Raw genomic sequence first — 23,954 nt, forward strand, 5'->3', positions numbered from 1 at the left:
TGGATAGTCCCTGTAATGGCTTATTCTCTGGGTGTGTATGTTGTGGGCTGGGGCAGGGTGGGTGGACAGGACCAAGCTATATAATGAGTTCCATCAATCATCCCACTCTGTGGGTCCCACGTGGAGAAAATTCCAGAGGTTCAGCTCCAGCTTTGTTACCCACAGAGGCTACCCATGGGTGACTGGCTGACAGATGGGCCCCGGAGCCAGAGGGCTGTCACCTGCACAGTATGGCTAGAGCATTGGCCAGGGCCTGTAGGAAAGACCTGGCCAGTGTGTGAGCCAAATGCAGCTCCAGCCTGTGTGTGCACGTGTGTGTGCACACGTGGGTACACACACCTGTCTAGATTTATAGTGGTCAGGAGAGGCTGACAAAGAGGAAGACAGGCCTACTCAATCTGGGATGTTTCCACTGGTTTTGCCCCTGGAGAGGCTTTATCGGGGAGAGTGCAGGGCCCTTCCTTGCCAAGGACAGTGGTTCAGCCCCAGCCTCAGCCTGTGCCCAGGGGATGTTTGAGGCTAACCCAGGGCAGATTCTCAGCCTAGTATCTAGTGCTGGCCAGGCTCCCTGTCAGACAGGGACCAGGACAGACAGACAGCAGCCAGCAGGTCCTGGCCCCAGCAGCAAGTGGGCGACAGGAAAGTCCCTGGGATACAGCACAGTGTGACTTAGGCACAGGGAAAAAGGGCCTCGCTTTAGGGCCCTTTAAAACTGAAGTGATCTGGAGCCAGAGCGAGGGAAGCTGGGTGAAAGAAGCCTGGGACTGTGGAAGCCCTCACTCCTGGCTGAGAGCGGAATGAGGGGAAAGGGGAGCACCCGGAGACGTGGCTCTTTTGGGAGTGTGTTTGCCCAGCACGCAGGAAGCTTGGGCCTGATCCCCAGCACCTCGTAAAACGGTAAAACAGTGTGGTAGCTCGTCAGGAGTTTGAGGCCAGCTCAGGCTACAGAGCGAGATCCTGGCCCCCAAACAGCAGCAGCAACAGAGGCAGCCTGGCAGGGGGCACACACCACACACCGGGAACCTTGGTGTTTGGGAGGCAGAGGGGGCTGAGCTACACGGGCTTGGTGGTGGTGGGGAACAGAGTGACCCTAAGGATGACCATAAGAAAGAAAAAAAGCTGGGCGGCGATGGCACACGCCTTTAATCCCAGCACTCGGGAGGCAGAGGCAGAGGCAGGTGGATCTTTGTGAGTTCAAGGCCAGCCTGGGCTACTAAGTGAGATCCAGGAAAGGTGCAAAGCTACACAGGGAAACCCTGTCTCGGAAAAAAAAAAAAAAAAAAAAAAAAAAACAATAAATAAATAAATAAATAGAAAGAAAGAAAAATCAGACGGGAGACAGAAAAATACGGAAAAATCTGTACAAAGGCTAGGGGCCAGCTGGGTGACTTCCCTCCTCCCCCCTCCCAGGAAAGGGAAGGAGGGAGGAGGCCAGGCCTGTAGGAAACAGCGAAGGCTTGAATCTTGTTGCAAAAAAGGAAGGCCAAGCCTGGCTTAGCAAAGAGCAAGAGCAAGAAATCTTTCCAGAAGAGTCTGGTAAGTAAAGTAAACGATAACCCAGTTCCCACATCCCTTTGCAGGTCCCTGTGGAAGGCCCAGAGAAATCCTAAGAATGAAGAGTTTAAAGGGCCAGGAACCCTTGGCTGAGGTCTGCAGGGCGGGGCCTCTGGGGTAAACAGCAACACCAAGTCTCTTCTCAGCTGAGGGCGAGTTCTTATCCCCTGCACAATCGCACAATCGCCCAGACAGACACCTGGCTGCTGAGTGAGCAGCCTCGGGTAAGGAACTGCTGGAGGTTCTGAAGCCCTGGGGAGGGGGCTGTTTACTCACCAAATCCCTCCCCTGTGGCACCTGCCTCCCTCCCTGCCTGCCTGGCCGTGACTACTGACCTCCCGCCCCAGATGGGGACCCCCCCTCATCCCTTCCTCTTGCTAACAGAGGGTACAGTTCAGCCTTTGGTTGAGGTCACGTTTATCAGCCCAGGCAGTGCGGATCCGAAGAGCCACGTCAAGGATCGGTCGTGTTGACTGGTCTGTGTCCACTCCAGCTGGCACAAAGCAAGACACCGAGAGCCACTTTTTTTCTTTCAAATGCAGTCTTTTCCAACATCGCCTCCAAACAAGCTTTGGTGCAGATATTTAGGAGCAGCAGGAGGAATGTGGAGAAAAAAAGAACAGAACAAACTCCCCAGCCAATCACAGCCCTTTCATCGGAAGAGCCTAGCTAGACTCTGGGGTACACGTTCCTGTGTTTGTGTGTTGTGGAGAGAATGAGGACATTTGGTTGCCACCCTCTACCCCTTGGGCTCCAGGATTTACTACCCAGGCACAGACAGGGGTTACCCTATTCCTCAAATTCACAAGAGGAGCCTAGGCAGGTGCTCTCCCACTGAGCCACACCCCAGCCCCTCACTGGGGGATTCTAGGCAGGTGCTCTACCACTGAGCCACACCCAGCCCCTCACTGGGGGATTCTAGGCAGGTGCTCTACCACTGAGCCACACCCAGCCCCTCACTGGGGGATTCTAGGCAGATGCTCCACCACTGAGCCACACCCCAGCCCCTCACTGGGGGATTCTAGGCAGATGCTCCACCACTGAGCCACACCCCAGCCCCTCACTGGGGGATTCTAGGCAGGGACTCTACCACTGAGCCACACCCCAGCCCCTCACTGGGGGATTCTAGGCAGGGGCTCTACCACCGAGCCACACCCCAGCCCCTCACTGGGGGACTCTAGGCAGTGTTCTACCCCTGAGCCACACCCCAGCCCCTCACTGGGGGACTCTAGGCAGGGGCTCTACCACTCAACTACATCCTGAGCCCTCTTTTTTACTTTTTATCTTTTTAGTTGATTTTGAGACAGAGTCTCACTAAGCTGCCCAGACCAGCCTTGACTTCACTCTATAGTCCAGGCTAGCTTTGAACTTGTGATATCCTCCTATCTCAGTCCCCCAAGTTCAAGGATTACAGGCCTGCGCCAAACTCAGCTCAGTCCCCCAAGTTAAAGGGTTGTCTGGGAGAGGAAGAATGGCTGGGTGTGTATTTGTTTACATCTGTGTGCATATATATTTATGTATATAATAGGCTATATTAGAAAATTCTCTATAAATATAAAACACTGGTATCCAAACATGACACGATTAACTAAAGTGCTTGAGAGAAGCCGGGCACATGGACTCCGTAGGTCAGATTCTACATCCTGAGTGCCAGGATGGGGGGCAGCCTGGGAAGGGAAATGGAGGTGGAAAAGAGGGTGTGGCTGAGCCAGGAAAGAACCAGAAGTACTGGACACCAGAAGCTTCCAGTCTGGGGGCTGTCTGCTTGCTGTCAACACCAGGCCTCCTCTTTACCCTACATTCCCAGCTTGGTCTCTAGCTGGGAGGAGCGAGGCAGCTTTGGAAGGTTGGTGTGGGGCGGCTGCTCCCTGGGGGGGGAAGGGGGAGGCGGCTGCCGGGCTGGGCCTGACTTCTCTCCACAGGCCAGGAGGGCCGGGGCAGAGGGCTGTCTTCATACCAAATAATCTGACAGAAATACACGGTTTGGGGCCTCCCGGTAAGGGTGCCTTTGCTCCTTCTGGGCTTCTTCCTGGATAGGTGACAGCGAGCAGGGAGGAAGCCCCTGGGCGGCCGAGGGAGCAGGCGGGCGGCCTTGGTCTGATTCATCTAAGCCTCAAGCGCCTCCCCTGTTCCCAGATCCCTAACCCTGCAAGTCAGGCCCAACCCCAGCCTCAGACCCACAGAAATGCTCCACAGGCAGATGGTCAACAGAGCCCTAAGGGGACAGCGGAGCCCCCACCCACCCCAGGGCAGGGGAGAGCTCCTTCCTCCCCCAAGGACACAGTGCTACAAGAATGGGTTTGTGGTTGGAGGTTTGGAGGCAAAGGCTGAGGCTCCGGTCTGGAAAGAAAGAGCAAAGGGTTAACCGGTTAGTGGGGGGAAATTGCAGAGGCCACAGAACCTAACTGCGCTTGAGGACCACAGAGCAAGGGAGACGGAGGGGATGTGAAGGGAGTGGAATACAGAGGGGGCCTGGGAGATGGGTGTGGGACACCTCCGTCATCCCAGCACTCAGAAAGCTGAGGCAAGAGGATCGTGAGTTCTAGGCTAGCCTGAGCTACAAAGTGTGACTCAGTCTCAAAAAAGGGAGGGGGGAGGTGTTGGCTCTGTGGGTAAAAGCATTTGCTGTGCAAGCATGGAGACCTGAGCACGAATCTCCAGCACCCACGGAAAAAGCTGGTGTGGTCACACGTGCACCTGTAACCCCTGTGTTGTGGGCGGTGACCGCAGGATCGCTGGCCACCAGGCTAACTGTCCAGGTTCAGTGAGAGGAAGAGAAGGTGGAGAGGGGAGGAGGACACCCTAAGTCCTCCTCTGGCCTCGGTGAGTGCATGGGTACACACACACACATACACACACGTACGCACGCACGCACGCACGCACTCAAGGACGGGATCCTAGCTTATCCCACATCACCATCTTCTGGAAAGACGTCTCCACTGCCACAGTGTGGTCCTCACCATGAAAGGGTTGGTGGAGATCCCAGACACCTGGCTCAGAGGCCTCTGCCCCAGCTTGGAGGGTCCCAAGTCGCCAAAGGAAGAACCTAGGAGGCAAGGGCAGTAATTTGGCTGAGTGTCCGTCACCTTCCTGGAGGGGAGCCACTGCTCTATCCCCAGTGAAGACCCAAGAAGGGCCCTTCCGGAATTCTCGGAAAAAGTATGGAGTCATCGACACGGGCACACCTACAGCTCATCTGGTCCCCCTACTGGTCAGAAAGAGTCTCTGTGTGTGTGCAGTTCAGGCAATCTCCCTCCCCGTCTCCCCCACACAAGTTTATCTTCCTATGATTCAAGCAACTGTGGACTAAAAAAAAAAACTTTAAAATCTTTGGCTAGGCAGTGGTGGTGCACGCCTTTAATACCAACACTCGGGAGGCGGGGCAGGCGATCTTTTAGTTCAAGGCCAGCCTGGTCTACAGAGTGAGTTCTAGGACAGCCAGGGCTACATAGGGACCTTGTCTCAAAAAAAAAAAAAGGGGGGGGGGGTTGGGGATTTAGCTCAGTGGTAGAGCGCTTGCCTAGCAAGTGCAAGGCCCTGGGTTTGGTCCTCAGCTCCGGAAAAAAAAAATACATTAAAAAATTTTAAATTTGTATTTATGTGTGGGTGTGCATGCTTGTGCACAGTGGTTTAGAGTACATACTGCTCTTTCAGGGGGCCACACTGGGTTCCCAGCGCCCACACTGGACAGCTCACAAATGACAACTCAGGCTCCAGGGCACCTGATACCTTTTCTGGCCTTTGGGAGTACTTACACATGCTCACGCAGAGACACACACATATAAACAGAGTTAAATCTAAAAATTACACCTCTGGGCGGTGGCGGTGGCGGCAGCACACGCCTTTAAATCCCAGCACTAGGGAGGCAGAGGCTGGTGGGGATCTCTGAGTTTGAGGCCAGCCTGGGCTACAGAGTGAGTTCCAGCACATCCAGATTACACAGAGAAACCCTGTCTCCACCAAAACCCAAACCAACCAAACAAAATATAAAGAAAGATTACATCTGACACGGGTCTTTAGCGGGTGTTAACAAAGCGTTTCTGTTGCATTAGACCATAGGCAGCCAAGCACAGCGGCACAGTTATGTAATCCCAGCACCTGGCAGGCCGAGGCGAGACAATCATAATAAATTCATGCTAGCCTGGGTTACATTCTAAAAAACCTATCTCAAACAAAACAAACAAACAAACAAAGATAAAATAAAAAGGCTGGTGAGGTGGCTCAGTAGTAAAGGCTCTTGCTGACAAGTCTGCCGACCTGCGTTCAATCCCCAGGATCCACTGGGTGGAAGGAGAGACCCGACTATCACAAATTGTCTTGACCTTCATAGCAGTGATGTGATATGTGCACCCCCAGCCCCCAAATACCTGTTAATACAGAGCGAATTCCAGGATAGCCAGAGCTACACAGAGAAACCCTGTCTCGAGCAACCAAAAAACAAAACAAAACAAAAAAGACAAAAGGCAAAGGCTGGGAGAGAGAGGGCTCTACAGTTAAGAACACAGGCCACTCTTCTAGAGGACCAGGGTTCAAATCCCAGTACACACCCGGTGTATCAAGCCATTTGCAGCTCCAATACAGGGGGATCTGATGCCCTCTTCTGGCCTCTTCAGGTACTGCATGCATACGCTGCACAGACATCATGCAGGCAAAACACCCATACATACAAAATAAAATTCCTCTTAAAAGGATATATATACGGAGAGGGGTGTGTGTGTGTGTGTGTGTGTGTGTGTGTGTGTGTGTGTGGTGTGTGTGTGTGTGCATGCGTGCGTGTAGATTCCTCCATTCTTTTTTTTTTTTTTTTTTTTTGAGCTGAGGATTGAACCCAGGGTCTTGCAAGCAAGCGCTCTACCACAACTAAATCCCCAACCCCAATTCCTCCCTTCTTCATTGTACTGGGAATGAAACCCAGTGCCTCACTCACGCTAGGCAAGAGCTCTACCCTGAGTTACATCCCTGCCTTCCTTTCGGTTTCTGAGATGGTCTGGAACTTGTCTTCGCCACCTGGGTAGCTGGGATTACAGGATGCACACCACGTGTGCAGAGGCTCTGTGTAAATGACACGCCCTTTGCCTAAGCAGCGCCTGTGGAGTGCTGTGCGCAGGGGAGCCCCGGAACAGACCGCACGGAGCACTCAGGAGCCGTCCTGACATACAGTGGGAAGCGTGGAGGGGGGGTTCACACCCTGTCCTCTTACCATTCTGCTGCTCAGCCAGCGCAGCCTGGGGGGGGAACACTGGTGTAGGGAAGGGGCTGGCGAACCCCCCACCCGGTGGTACCGGCTGGAGGAGGCCAGGCCCAACACCGCTCATCCCGAAGCCGGGCCCTGTGGAGGGAGAGACGGGAAGCCGGGTGAGCTTGAGGATGGTGGGATGACAAGCTTTTTATTTTCTTCCCCAAATCCCATATGGGAAATGCGGTCACTTTTCCCACAGTGGAAGGGCCTTGAATGAGTCCACAGAGCCATTCAGCCCCCGCCTCCCCCCGGAAAGCAACCGACCCTGTGATCTCCCTGCACTCGGGGCTCCTGGCATGGAGGGCACAGTTCCCGTGAACCACACTGAATTGTGCCCATTAAAAACAACACAGGCAAGGTGAAGTGTCCTGCCTCATCCATTCTCTGCCTCCCCCACCCCCCTTTTATGAGGCAGAGTCTCGGGGAGCCCAGGCTGTCCTTGAATGCCTGTCCTCACCTCCACCTCCCTGGTGCTGGGATGACTGACCGGTGCCATCATGCCCAGCTCCACTACTTCATCCCTAGAGTGGGTGCGGTGCCCATCTCACAGGGCCACCCCGAGAGAGAGCTAACAATGGGGGGCACCCAGCATGTGTGACTCAGCTTTCTGGAGGTGGCCTCCTGTCTTCCTGGCTAGGACTTCATTGAGCTAGGGGCACTTGAGGAGTCTGGGGGACGCTACAAAGGCTGTGGAGGGAGGGTGGGAAGCCCCTGCAGGGCCCTGCTGAGGAGGACAGGGAACAAGGATTGTTTCACTGTGGTTCTCTGGTAGCTCAGGCTTGGGGTGCTGATAGGAGAAAGAGGGGTGCCCCGAAGGGATCTGGACAGGGGCTGCGAACAGGACCATCATGACACCGTCAGCCAACGGGAAAACACGCTTCAGAACCACCGAGGGGAAGGCATGCTTTTCTTCCTCTTCCTTCCCTCTTCTCCACGCACCCCTTCCTCCTTTCGCGGCTCTCCTTCCTTGTTTCTTTTCTGAGACAGGGTCTCACTATGTAAACCAGGGGTGGCCTGACTGTGTACCCTAGCCTGTCCTTGAACTTGTGACCTTCTTTCTTAGGCAGTACTGGTACTATGGGGGGGGGTTGGTTCCAGCCCACTAGGAGACCTGGGTCTGCAGATGGGTCTAGCCTGGGCCAGTGGTGGTGGGGAGGGGTGGGCGGGGGCAGCTGACTGCTCTGGGTAGTGAGAGACACAGGTTAGGAGACTGCACTCTTGGAAACGGCGGTGGAAGGCAGCTCTGGACTTACCCGAGGCCAGGCCATTGGTCTGGAATGGGTTGGTCGAAGGCAGCTGAGGCTGGGCAGGGGTGGCGAAGGGGTTGGTGAAGGCTGCTCACAGCAGAGACAGAGAGGGAGAGAGAGAGGAGAGAAGGATGGTTTGAGTCCTGTCCTCTTGGGGGTGTATCCCCCCCACCGCCCCCCAGGTCTCCGCGGGTAGGACTCACCTCCAAAGCTGAGCCCGGCATTGCCGCTGACACCTGGCAGAGCCGGCTGTAATGCAGGAACCTGGCTGGGCATCCCGAAAACACTGTGGCACAGGGAGAGAGGTGGGAATGGGCATCTTCCAGGAAGAGCAGAGCAGGGGGGCTGAGGAGGCGAGTCCACCATGCTACCCAGGCCAGGCCGGGATGCCCAGGGGAGACAAGCAGGCCATGAGGTGCTGCGATCAGCCCGGGACAACGCCACCCACCTTCAGGTGAGCGAGTCACCTTCACGTCTGGACCCACCTGCCAGGGAGACCTCCAGCTGCCACCCTGGGTCCCAGGAGGCCACCCACGTCCGCGAGGCTGCTGGGCTGAGTGGCAGCCGTGAGGGGAGCCACACTGAATGCAGACATCTGGCTGCTCCCTGGATGACGAGATAAAACGAAGAGGCTGGGGTGAGATTGGAGGCAAGGGGCAGGAGAGGAGATGGAGGTGGGGTGTGGAGGGTGAGATGCGGTGAGGACGGGTGAGGCGCCTACCGGACCCTCTGAGGCAGCCCAGTTTTCCCATGATCACCAAGCATGGGGGAGCTCATCTCCTGAACTCCTGGGTAAGGCCAGACCTTCTGTAGCTGCCCAGTGATGTCAACTGCCACCCTCACCTTGGCTGTCCTCCTTCATGGCATACAGCTGGGTCTGTATGTCCTAGATGGATGCCTGTCTCTTCAGCAAAATGCCATTCCTCTCTTCCTCTCTTTTGTGAGACAAGGTCTCAATATGGAGCCCAGGCTGGCCTTGAACTCTCCTCCATCCCCTTGCCTCAGCCTCCTGCATGCTGGGATTACAAGTAGGCCTGGAATAGATGGTGCTAGGAATCGGATCTAGGGCTTTGTGTATACAAGACAAACGCTCTACTAATGGAACTACAACCTTAGCTTCTAATTGATCTTAAAAACTAACCAGTTAGCTGGGCAGTGGTGGTGCACATCTTTAATCTCAGCACTCAGGAGGCAGAGGTAGGTGAATCTCTGGGTTTGAGGCCAGCCTGGGCTACAGAGAGTTTCAGAACAGCCAGGGCTACACAGAGTAACTTTGTCTCACAAAACAAAAACAAATCAACCACCCAAAGAACAAAAAAAAATTAGTTTATTAATTGTACCAAGAATCAAATGTAGGGTCCTTTGCCTTGCTAGGTAAGTGCCCTACCATGGAGCTAGGTCCCAAACCTTTGATGTCTTTTGGACAGCGTCTTACTATGTAGCCAGGGAGACCTCGAACTTGCAGCAATCCTATCTCATTTTCCAGGGTGTTGGGAGGCCACTACATTCGGTGTTCCCCCCTCCGAATCCCCCCAGGGGTGCTGAGTGGAGAACCCAGGGCTTTGTGCATGCTAGGCAAGTACTCTGCCACTGAGCCACATTCCAGTTCAGTTCTGGCTTCTTTCAAATGCACTAACACTGTAATTTGAATTTCTATGCTCCCCCGTCCTCCAAAGGCTGTATTCATCTTTTCTTTTTTAATTACTTTTTATTTGTGTGTGGGTGAGAGAGAGCTTTCTGCGTAGGTTCTGGAGATGGAACTCAGGTCATGGGGCTCGCACAGCAAGTGCCTTGACCCATGAGTCATCTCAGCAGCCCCCGTCCCGGCTTTCAACCACAGAATGGAAGGCAGGTAGATCTGGGTCATGCTTCTCCCCTGCCTGCCTGCCTGACTCAGAGTACATGGGGTTTCTGAGCTAACGCAGCTACCTCCAGGAATGAGTCAACCCTTCGATGCAGCCCGGGTCTCCATGTTCCAGCTACTTCCCGGGAGGGGAAGCTTTCCACCCTAGCTGGGTCGCGCTCTGCGAAGTGGTTCCCTGTGGACACTAGGGGGCAGAGCTGAGCTTAAAAAAAAAAACAACAACAACAACTCAGGGCAACCACTGAACCATCCCCAGCTCCAAACCGGCAGTTCAGTATTTATTTATTAATTTTTTTGCAGAGGGGGGTGCACATGGAGGTCAGAGGACTCGCAGTAGCTGGTTCTCTCCTTACACCATGTGGATTCTAGGGATCAAACTCGGGTCACTGGGCTTGGCGGCAAATGCCTTTGCCCACTGGGCCATCTCGCTGGCCTCAGGACGCTGCTCTGCATTTGGCAACTTCCCCTTTTCACACCCCTTTGGCCTACACCAGCGAAACCCAGCTGTCAGAAGAGCTGGCCGCCTCTCAAACCTCCCATCAAGTCCCACAGATCCCTCTGTCCCTTGTGTTGCTGGGAGCGGAACCTGGGACCTCGAATGCGCAAGGCAGGGGCTCTACCGCCGAGCTACACCCTCCGGCGGGCACACAGTGAGGATCTTCTTCCCGTGACGTCAGATTTTTGGGTTAGGCTGTGGACTGTCCACAGTGAGAGACATCCAGGCCCAATGCCCTGGGAAGGCTGTGAGTCTCAGGACTTTCCTCTTCAGACAGATACCAGTTCTATCTGGAATGCAATCAGTTGCTGTGGGCAAGCATCCCCCCAACCCTTGCCCTTCTGGGTATCTTTTCAGGCAGGGTCTCATGTTGTCCAGGCTGGCCTGAAACGCCCAATGTAGCTAATGACCTTAAACTTCTGAGTGCCAGGATGATGGGCCTGGCCTGCCATGCCTGATTTCTGTGGTCATAAGGACCAAACCTGCTGTCTTGGACAAGCTAGGCAAGCACCCTACCAACTGAACTATAAATAAATAGAAGATAGAAATTAAAATTTTCAAAAATTAAAAGAATTTCCTTGCACATGTGCCTGGTGTACAGAGGCCAGAAGGGGGCATCAGATCCCCTGGAACTGGAGCTACAGATGTCTCTGAGTCAATGTAGATGCTGGGAAACAGACCTGGGTCCTCTGGAAGAACAGTCAGGGCGCTTGAACCGCTGAGCCGTCTCAAGCCCGACATATGTAACTCTTATTTGTTGGAATTTATGGGACTTCTGTTTCCTAGTGCATGTCCAATCATGAAAGGGTCATGTTTGAAAAAAAAAAAAATTTCAAGGGCTGGAGAGGTGGCTCAGCGGTTAAGAGGACTTCCTGCTATTGCAGAGACCAGGCTTGGTTCTCAGCACCCGTGTGGTGCCTCACAACTACCTATCTCCAGTTCCGGAGGTTTCAGTGTCCTCTTCTGGACACCACACAGGGGGCACATGCATGCACGTAGGCCTAAAACATTCATACACACAAATAAAAATAAAGTAAAATTTAAAAAGGGGGGTGGGGGAGTTGGACAGATGATTCAGCAGTCAGGAGCACTGGCTGCTCTTCCAGAGGACCTGGGTTCGATTCCCAGCACCCACACACACACAGCAGCTCACAACTGTTTGTAACTCTAGTTCCAGAGGATCCAACACCCTCACACAGACATCCATGCAGGCAAAACACCAGTGCACATAAAAAATAACAATAAATTATTAAAGGAAAAATGTATTCTGGAGGGAGATTCTGTCAGTGGATCACAAAGTCCCACTTTTATTTCAGAGCGAACTTGCTAAATAGTTCCTCAGGTCACCCTCAGCTGGCTCCAAACACACGGTGTCCATTAATCTCCTGAGGGAGAGACCACAGACTCCTACTCACTTGGCTTATTAAATTCTCATTGGTCGGGCTGGGTGGTGGTGGCGCACACCTTTACTCCCAGCACTCGGGAGGCAGAGGCAGGCTGATCTCTGTGAGTTCAAAGCCAGGCTAGTCTGCAAAGTGAGTTCCAGGACAGGCACCAACGCTACAGAGAAAATCCCTGTCTCAAATCCTCATTGTGTCAAATAGTCAGTGCTCTGCCAGTCTCAAGGCTGAACGGCCAGTTACTTTCCGTACATACTACGGGAACCTCTGTACGGATTTTAACATAAACATCTTGTTTACATTGATGTGTTTATAGGATGTGTCAGGGAGTGCATGGCCCCATGGGAAGCTCTGAGGACAACGTTCCCCCATTGGTTTTCTTCCAACTTTGAGTTTCTGGGATTTGACTGTGATGGTCAGGATTGGCGGCATGCACCTTTAACCAACAGACAATCTTGTCAGCCTGGATTCTACTTTTATCAGTATAAAACGGAGAAGGCATGGGGACCGAAAGTTCAAGACCAGTGTGGACAACTTAGATCCTGTTCCAAACTAAGAGTGACGAGGAATATAGTTCAGTAGTAAAGTACTTTCCTAGATGCCTCAGTGAGTACCTCGGGGCGTGGCTCAGTGGTGGAGCACCTGCCTAGAGTCCCCCAGTGAGGGGCTGGGGTGTGGCTCAGTGGTGGAGCACCTGCCTAGAATCCCCCAGTGAGGGGCTGGGGTGTGGTTCAGTGGTAGTGGTTGCCTGAGGCTGATGTTCAATTCCCACAAATACCACAAAATCAATCAATTAATCAATCAATCAAACCAAAGCAGCCCTACAGTCCTGAGTGGCACAGTACGGATGTTAAGGGCAGAGCCAGGAAGTTTTGGTTCTGCTATCCTGTGTTGCACAATTAGATAATCTGTTTTATAATGCTGTATTTTTTTCATTCTGGTGATAGAACCCAGGCTCTCAAGTACTCTAATTACACTTTACCACTTGAACCACACCTTGGCTACATTTTATTTATTTTTGAGACAGGGTCTCACTATGTAGCCCTGGCTGTCCTGGTACTCACTCTGTAGACCAGGGTGACCTCGAACTCACAGAGATCTGCCTGCCTCTGCTTCCCAAGTACTAGGATTAAAGGCGTGTGCCGCGTGCCCAGTACACGTTTAAAGACTTCAGAGGACCTTGAGTTGGCTGGGGACTGCATAGAAGGGACTCACCAAAGCTGTGACTTCCGGCTAGCATCCGACTGGCTGCTAATGAGGGCGGAGAAGGGAAAAAGAGTGTGAGTCACTGGCTTGTCCCTAGACATCTGGTCTCGACAGCCCTTTGGCTGCCAACTCCTGGTGTCCAGAACAGCCGAAGGAAGAGAGGCAGCCTTAGGCTATGGAGACAGATATCTGGAGGCTTTGGAAGGAATCTCGGGCTTGAAAGGGAGCCAGAGTCTCCTGGGATCCCTAAAAACACAACACTCGGTTTTAAAGACCTTTGATCCTGGAAGTGGTGGGTGTGGATGCCTGGGGATTACCCTGAACTTCGCCTAGCCACTTGACCCTTTGGGGCAGGATATTACAGACAATAAGAACAGGATGCACACATTTTTATAGGACTCGGGCCTCCAGTATTTCCAGTCAGAAGTTTTCTGACTGGGTCAGAGGAGCAGGTAAAGACACTTGTGAAGCAAATCGGAAGGCCGGGGTTTGGTCCCCAGGACCACTCATGTAAATTGTCACCTGACTTGTACATGAGTGCCATGGCACCCATGGGGCCTGCCTGGGTGTGCACACACACATGCAAATATGTAAAATAAATTACTATTAGAAACAAGGAAGAAAACTGTGTCGGGGTAGAATCTGTGCTGATCTTGTGGCAATTTCCCTTCTATGGAAAACAGGACCATAGCGCCCTCTGTCCGTAACGGGCAGGCCCTACACTCATTACCCTTCAAGGAGAAGCAGTTCCTTTTGCCTCCTCTCCAGTCAATGGGGATGGGAAGGAAGACATGGACGTGGACAGCTGATGCTTTCGAAAGACAGGCAGGCAATGGGGGAGGCAGTTTACCTGCAGGGGTCGGCTGGGCCTGGAACGGGGCTTGGACCGATGGAGGGAGGCTTCCGAAGGCGGAAGTGCCAGGGCTGCCGCCGAAGGCGTCGAAGTTGGCGAAGCCTCCGTGGGAAGGAGTCTGGCCTATAGGTGGAGGAATACAAAGGCTGTGTGAAGGAAAGGTGCACATAGCCAAATGTGTTGGTGTCCCAGTCAGGGTTTCTATTGCTGTGAAAAGACACCATGACCACGGCAACTCTTACAAAGGAAAGCATTTAACTGAGGTGGAGGCTTACAGCTCAGAGGTTCAGTCCATTAGCATCATGACGGGCAGTGTGGCGGCCTGCAGGCTGGCACGGTGCTGCCTACATCTTGACAGGCAGGCAACAGGAAGTGGACTGTCTCACTGGGTGTAGCTTGAGCACAGCACCCCACAGTGACGTACTTCCTCTAACAAGGCCACACCCACTTCAACAAAGCCACACCTCCTAATAGTGCCAGCCCCTTTAGGGGCCATTTTCTTTCCAACTACCACAGTTGGCTGGTTTGCCTGCTTGAAACAAGCTAAAGTCATTTTGCAAGAGGAACCTCAAACTGAGAAAATGCCTCCACCATACACGGGGGTGCACGCTCTTAATTCCAGCATTTCGGAGGCAGAGGTGGGGGTCTCTGAGCTCAAGGCTAGCCTGGTTTATATAGTGAGTTCAAGGAGAGCCAAGGCTCTATGGAGACCCCCTACCCCACCACCAAAACAGAAGAGAGAGAAAAAGAAAGTGCCTCCATCAGACTGACTTGTAGCAAGTCTGTGGGGGGCATTTCCTTGACTAATATGGGGGACCTGGCCCAACCCAGGCAGTGCCACTCTGGGCAGGTGGTCCTTGGTCACATAAAAAAGCAAGCTGACTAGTCTATATAGCATGTTCCAGGCCCATCAGAGCTATACAGTGGGGCCCTTTCTCAAAATTTCAAAACATGAAAAAGAAAAAGAGGGGCTGGAGAGATGGCTCAGAGGTTAAGAGCACTGACTGCTCTTCCAGAGGTGCTGAGTTCAATTCCCAGCAACTGCATGGTGGCTCACAACCATCTGTAATGAGATCTGGTGCCCTCTTCTGGCCTGCAGGCATACATGCAGGCAGAACACTGTATACATAATAAATAAATAAATCTTTAAAAAAAAAAAGAAGAAGAAGAAAAGAAAAAGAAAAAGAGCCAGGCGGTGGTGGTGCACGCCTTTAATCCCAGCACTCGGGATGTAGAGCCAGGCGGATCTCTGTGAGTTCGAGGCCAGCCTGGGCTACAGAGTGAGATCCAGGACAGGCACCAAAGCTACACAGAGAAACCCTGTCTCTGAAATAAAAGAAAAAGAGGGGCTGGAGAGATGGCTCAGAGGTTAAGAGCACTGACTGCTCTTCCAGAGGTCCTGAGTTCAATTCCCAGCAACCACATGGTGGCTCATAACCATCTGTAATGAGATCTGGTGCCCTCTTCTGACCTGCAGTCATACATGCGGTATACATAATAAATAAATCTTTTAAAAAAAAAAAAAAAAAAAAAAGAAAAAGAAAAAGAAGAAAGCAGGCTGAGCAAGGCACAAGGCACAAGTGTGTAAGCAGTGTTCCTCCATAGTTTCTGCTTCAGTTCCCACCTTGAGTCCCTGCTACGACTTACTTTAAGGGACTGTGAACCAGGATATGTCAGCCAAATAAACCCTTTCCTCCCCAATCTGGTGTTGGTCAGTGTTTTATCACAGCAACAGAAACCTAACTTAGACACCCAAGCACGGTGGCTCACACCTGTGACCCCAAGACTCAGGAGGCTGGAGTGGGGAAAATCATGAGTTCGAGACCAGCCTGAGCTACATATCATGGCCCTGTCTCCAAAAGAGACAGAGTCGGACAGTCTCTCTGTCTCTGCTAGAGGGTAGCTCCGTCCCCAGGACCAATGTAATGTGCTTATAATCCCGGCACTGAGGACACAGAGCTCTGAGACTCACTGGCCGGCCAGCTTAGCATATGTGGCAAGTTCCAGGCCAGTGAGAACTGGTTTTTGTTTGTTTATTTTAATTAAGAAGGTCAGTGCTGAAGAGATGGCTCAGCGGTAAAGAACACTTCTTCTTGCAGAGGACTGGGGTTCCATGGCCAGCACTCATATGGTGACTCACGGCCATTGTAACCCTGGTTCCGGAGAACGTAAGTTCTCTTCTGACCTCGTGGGCACCAGGCATGCGTGAGGTGCACAGACATCCATATATGAGAAACATTCATACGCATAAAGTAAAAAAATCTAAAAAAAAAAAAAAAAGTAGAAAGAAAAAAAAAAAAGGTGGCCGATAGCGGAGAACAACAGCCACCGTAGTCCCCTGGCCTCTAAGTGCACACACATAACCATGGACACACACACACACACACACACACACACACACCGGGGGGGGGGGGGCGGGGGGAATCAGCCAGCCTTTTCTTCTCCGGCCGGCTGCAGCCTCCCGAATATCAGGATTACAGGCATTCACTACAACACCTGGCTCCCTGCTTAGCAGAGATGAAGTGATAAAATGGGTTCTCAGACTGTTAAAGGAGGGGCTGGGGGCCCCCCCGGATACGCTCTATGGCTAAACTCCCAAGTATAGTCAGTCCATGCTGTTCCCTGACCCCTGTTCTGCCAGCCACATGGAAAAGTCAGGCCCCAGTGGACCGAACGTCTTTGCGGTACAAGACACGGTGTAGACAGGTTCTCACCACAGGCGGCACTCACCTCCAAAGGCTGGGAACGCGGCAAAGGCTGGTGCCACCTGGGGAGCGGCAAAGGGGTCTCCGCCGATATCCGCCAGCAGGTCAGTGCTGGCTTTCTTGGTGGATGAGTGGGAAGGAGGCTGGGAGGTCCTGGCCTGGGCTGTACGAGCCTGGGACTGGTTGCCAGACGTGGGAAAGAATCGCGTGTGAGAGTCAGAATCCCACCCGTGACCTGGGTCCCTCCAGACCTTCCCAGGCTGCCCCCAAACAGTTAAGCAGAGAGAAGGCAGAGTGAGTTGGTGCCCTGGGCTGAGAGGGGCCCCATGCAGAAGTCACCTAAGTTCTTCTTTTTTCTTTTCTTTTCTTCCTTTTAATTTTATATGTATGGGTGTTTTGCCTGCGTTTATATGTGTATACCATCTGTGTACCTGGTGACTTTGGAAGCCAGAAGAGTGTGTTGGGTCCCCTAGAACTCTAAGCACCTCTTGTAACTCAGCTAATCCTCTCTCAGAACATTTGAGAGCATGGAGAGGTAGCCCAAAGACGCATGGCAACTTGCCACAATGTCCAGGAGCTCTCGCTTCTGCGTCTCTGCCGGATCCAGGAAGTGCTGTCCTAGCTCCTCAGAAGGGAGGGTCAGGACTGAGGTCATTAGGTACCACTTCCTGCTGGGGTCCCGGGATACCACATACAAGCTTGAGTAGCAGCAGGGCTGAGAACTAACTTCCAGCTCCTGGCCTGCTAAATCCTGGAGATCTGCCTTTGCAAAGCGCCGACCCTGCTGCACACCATCCACACAAACCACAGTGGGAACGGGAGGATCAGGTCCAGGTTACCTGGCTCGAAGAGGAAGCAGCATCAGAGGGCACAGGGTCTCCCAGAAGTGTCCGCACGGGCTTCCCTTCCGGGACAGAGCCCTGGGTGGAGGTAGAGGCACTGCCTTTGCTATAAGAGGGTCCTTTGACTTGCTCTGGGGGGACGTACCTGTGAGAAAGAACAGTTATGCCGTGAAAGAGAAAACCTTGACCGTGCTCAGCTGAGGTGGTTGAGAAAAAAAGTTACAGGGTCTAAGTTTTGTTGTTGCTTTAGCAGTTCCCTTTTATGAATAAAAAGAATTTAGCAATCTAACAATGCTCTCGAGTGTGGCCCTCTACTTCTGTGAGCTGGGCTTTGTGCATGCAAGGTAAGTACTCTACCACTGAGCCACATCCCAGCCCCTCACTGGGGGATTCTAGGCAGGTGCTCTACCACTGAGCCACATCCCAGCCCCTCACTGGGGGATTCTAGGCAGGGGCTCTACCATTGAGCCACACCCCAGTCCCTCACTGGGGGATTCTAGGCAGGGGCTCCACCACTGAGCCACACCCCAGCCCCTCACTGGGGGATTCTAGGCAGGGGCTCTACCACTGAACCACACCCCAGCCCCTCACTGGGGGATTCTAGGCAGGGGCTCTACCCCTGAGCCACACCCCAGCCCCTCACTGGGGGATTCTAGGATAAATGTTCTACCACTAAGCTACCCACCAGACTGCTTAGGCAGGAACTACCCACACCCAGCAGCCCCCTGGGTATCTTAATGTGTCTTTCTTTACTTTATGTTAAAGTTTTGTATTATTATGTGAGTGTGCATGTGTGTGCTACATGTGCCACTGGAGGTCAGAGGACAACGTGCAGGAGTCTGTCCTCTGCTTCCACCACGGGGGTCCCAGGGACTGAGCTCGGGTCCTCAGGGGCTTTTACCTGCTAAGCCATCCTGCTTCCACTCTTTTTGGGTGTTTGTGACATGGTGTCAGGATGTAACCATAAATGACTTAACTGATCTTCCTGCCTCCACTCCCAGAGTGCTGGGACTCAACGTGTATACTACCATGCCCAGATTTCGATAAACATTTCCTTCAGGAATGTCCAGTTTTCTCTGGGAATTTTCTATTTTAAAAAAAAATTTTTTTTTTTTTTGAGATCCGGTTTAAGATGTAACCTGGACGGTCCCAGAATTCAATCTGTAGACCAGGCTGGCCTCGAACTCACAGAGATCTGCCTGCCTCTGCCTCCCAAGTGCTGGAATTAAAGGCCTTTACCACCACACCCGGGGTCTTTAAAGAAATTTTTAATGAGCTTATGTTATTTGTTCAAAATAATGGATTTCACCAGGTGGTGGTGGTGGCGGCGGCGGCGGCGGCGGCGGCGGCGGCGGCACACGCCTTTAATCCCAGCACTACAGAGGCAGAGGCAGGAGGATCTCTGCATTCAGGGCCAGCCTGGTCTATAAGTGAGTTCCAGGACAGACAAGGGTAAACAGAAGAACCTGCCTTGGAAAATGAAACAAAACAAAACAAAACAAAAATGCTGGAGAGATGGCTCAGAGGTTGAGAGCACTGGCTGTTCTTCCAGAGGTCCTGAGCTCAACTCACAGCACCCACATGGTGGCTCACAACCATCTGTAATGAGATCTGGCGCCCTCTTCTGGCGTGCAAGCAGAACCTTGTATACATAATTAAAAAAAAAAACAAAAAACCACGGATTTCTCTCCTTTCTCTTTCAACATCTCAAACTTCCTTGGTTTTAAGTGATCAGATACACAATACGGATGGTGCAGTTTTGTTATTTTACAACTTCCTTCTTTAAAAAAAAATTATTTATTTTATGTATATGAGTGCTCTAGCTGCACGTCCACCTTTACCCCAGAAGAGGGCGCCAGATCCCATTACGGATGGTTGTGAGCCACCATGTGGGTGCTGGGAATTGAACTCAGCACCTCTGGAAGAGCAGCCAGTGCTCTTAACCTCTGAGCCATCTCTACAGCCCCTACAACTTCCTTCTTGAGCCCACCTCCCCCCCTTTAACTTTCTGGGTCTCTCCGTGTCGCTGACACTCTCAGTGCTAGGGACTGAAGTCCAGGCCTCCCACAGGTTACACAGGAGCCCTTTCTGGACTTGTGATCTTGAGACAGGGTCTCACTAAGTTGCCCAGGCTGGCCCTGAACTCCCGCCTCCTCCCCCAGCCTCTGGAGTGGCTAGGATCACTGGCCGCACTGCCAGATTTTCTGACTTCTCGCTCTCAGTCCCACAGAGAGTGTGACTGTACCTTGTCCAACGTGGAGCTCAGTCTGTCCCGACCTCCAGTCCCTGCGTTTACAACCCTTATTCTGGAAGCATCGTAATGCTAGGGCACCCCAAGGAAGTGGTCTCAGGTTCAGTGGGTCAAGTGTCTGTCCTGTGACCATGAGGACTTGAGTTCAGATCCCCAACACCCACATAAGGTCATGTGTGGTGGCAAGTCTCTCTGTAGTCCCAGCTCTAGGGGTGGAGACAAGTAGGTCCCAGGGCCTTACCGGGAAGCCAGTCTACCTAAACCGCCAAGTGCCAGGTTCACCAAAAGACCCTGCCTCAAAATTGAAATGGAGGGCCTGTGATTTGGCTCAGCGGGTGAGGGGGCCTTGCTGCCAAGCCTGATGACCCGAGTTCGATCCCTGAGACCCACCTGGAAGGGGAAGCTGCTCCACAAACTTGTCCTCTGACCCCTACACACACGCCCTGGCACACACATGCACATGTGTCTATTCAAGATCTACGGAGCGGTAGAAACCAGTTCACGTGGACAGATCTGCCTCCTCGGTCCAATCATTCCCCAACAAAGAGGACATCACAACTGCAGGGTTAGGGCTAGGGATCTGGCTCGGCGGGTAAAACACCGGCCAAACGTGCATGAAGCCCCAGGTTTGATTCTCGACACTACATAAGCCAGGTGTGGTGGCGCACACTTGAAATCTCAGGACTCAGAGGCAGCAGCAGAAGAATCCAAAGTTCAAGGGTTAATAATGCATAACGAGTACTTTCATGTCGATTTGTTATCTTAATATTTTGAGACAGGGTCTCATGTAGCCCAGGCTTGCCCAGAACTCACAAAGTAGCCAAGGATGACCTTGAATTCATTTTTTGTTTGTTTGTTTTTGTTTTTTTGAGACAGGGTTTGTTTGTGCAGTTCTGGCTGTCCTAGAATTAGCTCTGTTAACTAGGCTGGCCTTGAACTCACAGAGATTCACCTGCCTCTGCCTCCTGAGTGCTGAGGCTAAAAAAACATGTACCACCACTGCCCAGCTATGACCTTGGATTTCTGATCCTCCTGCCTCAGCCTCCCAAGAGCTGGCATTACAAGCATACACCCATATGCTCAGTTTCAACTCATTACTTTGAAGTCAGAATTTAACACTAATTCAATCTGGGAGCTGGGGTCGAAGTCTGGTCTTGGAGAAATGCCAGCAATACTTTGGAAATGGAGCTGCCCAACAAGGTGCCTTGGACATGTGTCTCCCTCTTCCTCCTTACCATCTTTTTTTCTCATATTTTTCTTGGAGAAACTCCTTCACTTTCTGGGGATCCCTGGAATCTGGTATCAACGATGTCCGAGCATCAAAAAGACCCAGCCAGATCTTGCGGCAAACCTGAAGGAATGGAACCGGTAAAATGCATGAAGTGTGAACGGCACAGTCGGGGGACCGCTGACGGATGATTTCAGGTCTATGTCTTCAAAGACAAAAATCTACTGAGCTTGGACACAGTGGGAGGATCTGCATGCATCCACAATCAGACAGGATCCCTACCCCATGGTTTATAAGTGAATAGCTCAGGCCTTAGATAAACATATAACATGCATAAGGCAAGCGTTAGCACATACTAAAAATATAAAGAGAAATCCATCACAAAAGAAACTGCCGGGGGCTGGGAAGATAAGCTGATGGCCTGAGCTGGATCCTTGGGACCCAGATGATGAAAGGAAAGAACCTTTTCTTCCCCCAACCACAGACAGACAGACAGACAGACACACATACACACACACACACACACACACACACACACACACGCTGTAAATAGATAAATGTAAAAAAAGAAAATAAATTCAAAGGAAACTACTGGGCTTTTCATCTTGAGACAAAGTTTTGCTGGCCGTGGCGCCCCAGCAGCCTGCTCCCGCCTCCTTCGGCGGTGGCTGCTCACCTCATTTCCACGAGATTGGAGGAACAGGACTTCAGGCTCAGTGAAAGTTGTCATGGAGATGGACTTGACTCGATGTGGGGGGTTCAGGCCTCTCCTGTAGGGCAGGGATAGAGAGGTGAGCCAGGGCAGTGTACGTACTGAGGGAGTGATGGAGGAGAAATAAATCAGCAGCATAAGATCTCCCAATTAGGACCACACCCCAGGGCTGTGCGTGGCTCAGTGGTAGAACACCTGCCTACAGCCCCCTGTAAGGGCCTGGGGGTGTGGCTTATCAGTTGAAAATTGGTTGGCTTAGCATACACAAGGCCCTGGGTTCTACCTCCAATACAAGTGTGTGTGTGTTGGGGGGGGGGGAGAGAGAGATATCACACAATAACAAGAAAGTCCTTCCAAGATGCTTCAGTGGGTATAGCAGCTTTTCGCAGAGCTTCAAGATCTGAGCACCCAAGACTCACACAACACAAGGGGAGAAACGATGCCTGGAAATTCTTGTCTGACTTCCACGTGCACTGTGGCACTGGTGCCCCACACACTCAATTAATAAATGTAACTAAAAAGCTAGTGTCAGGGAAAAACGTACTTGAGGATATTCTGTAGACTTCAAATGAGAGACAATGAAGAGAGACAGACACACTGTGACCCTGTCAATGCCTCGGAGAAGGAGGCAGAGGCCGGTCATCCGGACACCTCTTCTCGTCTGGCTCAGATCCTGTCAACCCCTGTAGACTGAGGGGTGACTTCTGGGAGCTGAGACACTCAGCCACATCCCATTTCCTCCTGTTATTCTTGACCTGTGGCGGCACATCCTGAGGTCCCGTGAACTCCGCCGAGCAGGAGAAATGGCAGAAAAGGGGCCCCTGACTACTGCTGATGGCGACAAGAGATAGGTTTATGTCGACCAGAGTCGGGATCTGGAAGCCAGCCGCCTTGTTCCCTTAGCGAAAGGATGGAGTTGCGGGTGGGAATGGTCAGTGCCCCCCGCCCCCACCGCCCCGCCCCATCAGGAAGCCATATCTGGACAAAGAAGTACCCCAGGCTTTCCTCCCGCGAGATCTTCTAATACAGCAGGAGGATCAAGCTCAGCCATGAGAGGGAACGACATGGGCTCACAGCCATGCCTCTGTGCCTGCTGTCAGCTCCCTGGAGAGCCAAGCTTACCCACAGATACCCTGTGGGGATTACAATAGCAGAGAAAGACTTCCGACTCCCACTCACTGGCCTCCTGGTGCAGAGGGATCTGACAGGAAACCAGGGGCCTCAGCTAGGTGGAGGCTTCATGGGTTCGCCTTTCTTAAGTTTATTTATTGACTTGTTTACTGTGTGTACACTACATGGTGCGCACACGTGTGGAGGTCAGAGGACACTGGCGGGACTCAGTTCTCTCTTCCCTCCGTGTGGCTCCGACTCAGGTCATCAGGCTTGGTGGCAAGTGCCTTTACCCCCCGGACCATCTCCCCAGGCCCAGTCCGCCTTGTTTTATACTTTACATTTTACTCTGGTGTAGACTTATTACCCTCACCTCAAAAGACAAAACCAGCCAAGCCAAAACAAACAAATATAGACCAGGAAATGAGAGACCTCGGACGCACATGAGAAAGTCTCTGATATTGAGGCCTCCTTGGCTTTGAAACACTGGGGAGGATCTAGGACTGTAACTCAGTTGGTCGGATGCTTCATGAAGCCCTTCATAAACCCGCTGTGGGGGCAGGGATACCTGCAATCACAGCTCTCGGGAGGTGTAGGAGGCCACCCTTGGCTATATAAGCAAGTTCAAGGCTAGCCAGGAATGAGACCCTGTCTCAAAAAAATAAAATAAATGACTAAAAATATGGGGCTGGGGAGATGGCTCAGTAGTTCTTAGAGCACTGGCTGCTCTTGCAGAGGACCTGCGTTGGATTCTCAGCAACCACATGGTGGGTCACAACCATCTCTAACTCCAGTCCCAGGGACTCTGGCGCCCCCTTCTGGCCTCAGTTAGCACTGCACCCACATGGTACACACACAGAGACAAAACACCCATACATGTAAAATAATAAAATAAAAAATACTTAAGTGAGGAATATATATCTGCACTCACAGCACAAAGATACCCCTGCCAGGTTTGGAGAATGGCAGTGGACGTGCCAGCCTCAGTGACGGTGGACTGTGGGGAGGGCGGGTGCCAACCCCAGAATGAAGCGGAAGAACCGCTGCTCCTGGGAGATCAATGGCTCATCAAGGGATTTTCAGCAATGGCCGGGACACAGGAGCTTGTTCCCAGCCATTCTTGCGGCTAGACTTTTGAGTAAGGGCTCTCCAAATGCCCTCATACAACGACAAGCGGGATCCAAGAGGATGACGTCTCGGGAAAGATGAGAGGGAACCAGACAGCAGAGCCCGGGTCTGGAGCAAAC

At 52.3% G+C, this 23,954-nt stretch overlaps 1 protein-coding gene across 6 annotated transcripts in view; it reads right to left on the bottom strand.

The window, feature by feature from the left end:
• Positions 1–1,792: 1,792 nt before the first annotated feature.
• Agfg2 (ArfGAP with FG repeats 2) overlaps positions 1,793–23,954 on the bottom strand; it is a 37,802-nt gene continuing 15,640 nt past the window's right edge. For 2 of the 6 annotated variants that reach the window (XM_006971225.4, XM_076560241.1), the window contains exons 2-12: positions 21,562–21,655; positions 20,893–21,008; positions 17,404–17,551; positions 16,590–16,743; positions 13,857–13,982; positions 8,526–8,646; positions 8,244–8,326; positions 8,047–8,127; positions 6,755–6,883; positions 4,515–4,600; positions 1,793–3,894 (exon numbers count right to left, since the gene is read on the bottom strand). In XM_006971225.4, coding sequence (XP_006971287.1) covers positions 3,841–3,894; positions 4,515–4,600; positions 6,755–6,883; positions 8,047–8,127; positions 8,244–8,326; positions 8,526–8,646; positions 13,857–13,982; positions 16,590–16,743; positions 17,404–17,551; positions 20,893–21,008; positions 21,562–21,655 — 1,192 coding nt within the window. In that variant the 3' untranslated portion in view covers positions 1,793–3,840. Of the gene's footprint in view, positions 3,895–4,514; positions 4,601–6,754; positions 6,884–8,046; positions 8,128–8,243; positions 8,327–8,525; positions 8,647–13,015; positions 13,052–13,856; positions 13,983–16,589; positions 16,744–17,403; positions 17,552–20,892; positions 21,009–21,561; positions 21,656–23,954 lie in introns of all 6 variants that reach the window. The other 4 variants (XM_016001486.3, XM_042267841.2, XM_042267842.2 and 1 more) reach the window with 4 other exon arrangements.

Source organism: Peromyscus maniculatus, chromosome 23 (assembly GCF_049852395.1).
Source record: "Peromyscus maniculatus bairdii isolate BWxNUB_F1_BW_parent chromosome 23, HU_Pman_BW_mat_3.1, whole genome shotgun sequence".
Lineage (NCBI taxonomy): Eukaryota > Metazoa > Chordata > Mammalia > Rodentia > Cricetidae > Peromyscus > Peromyscus maniculatus.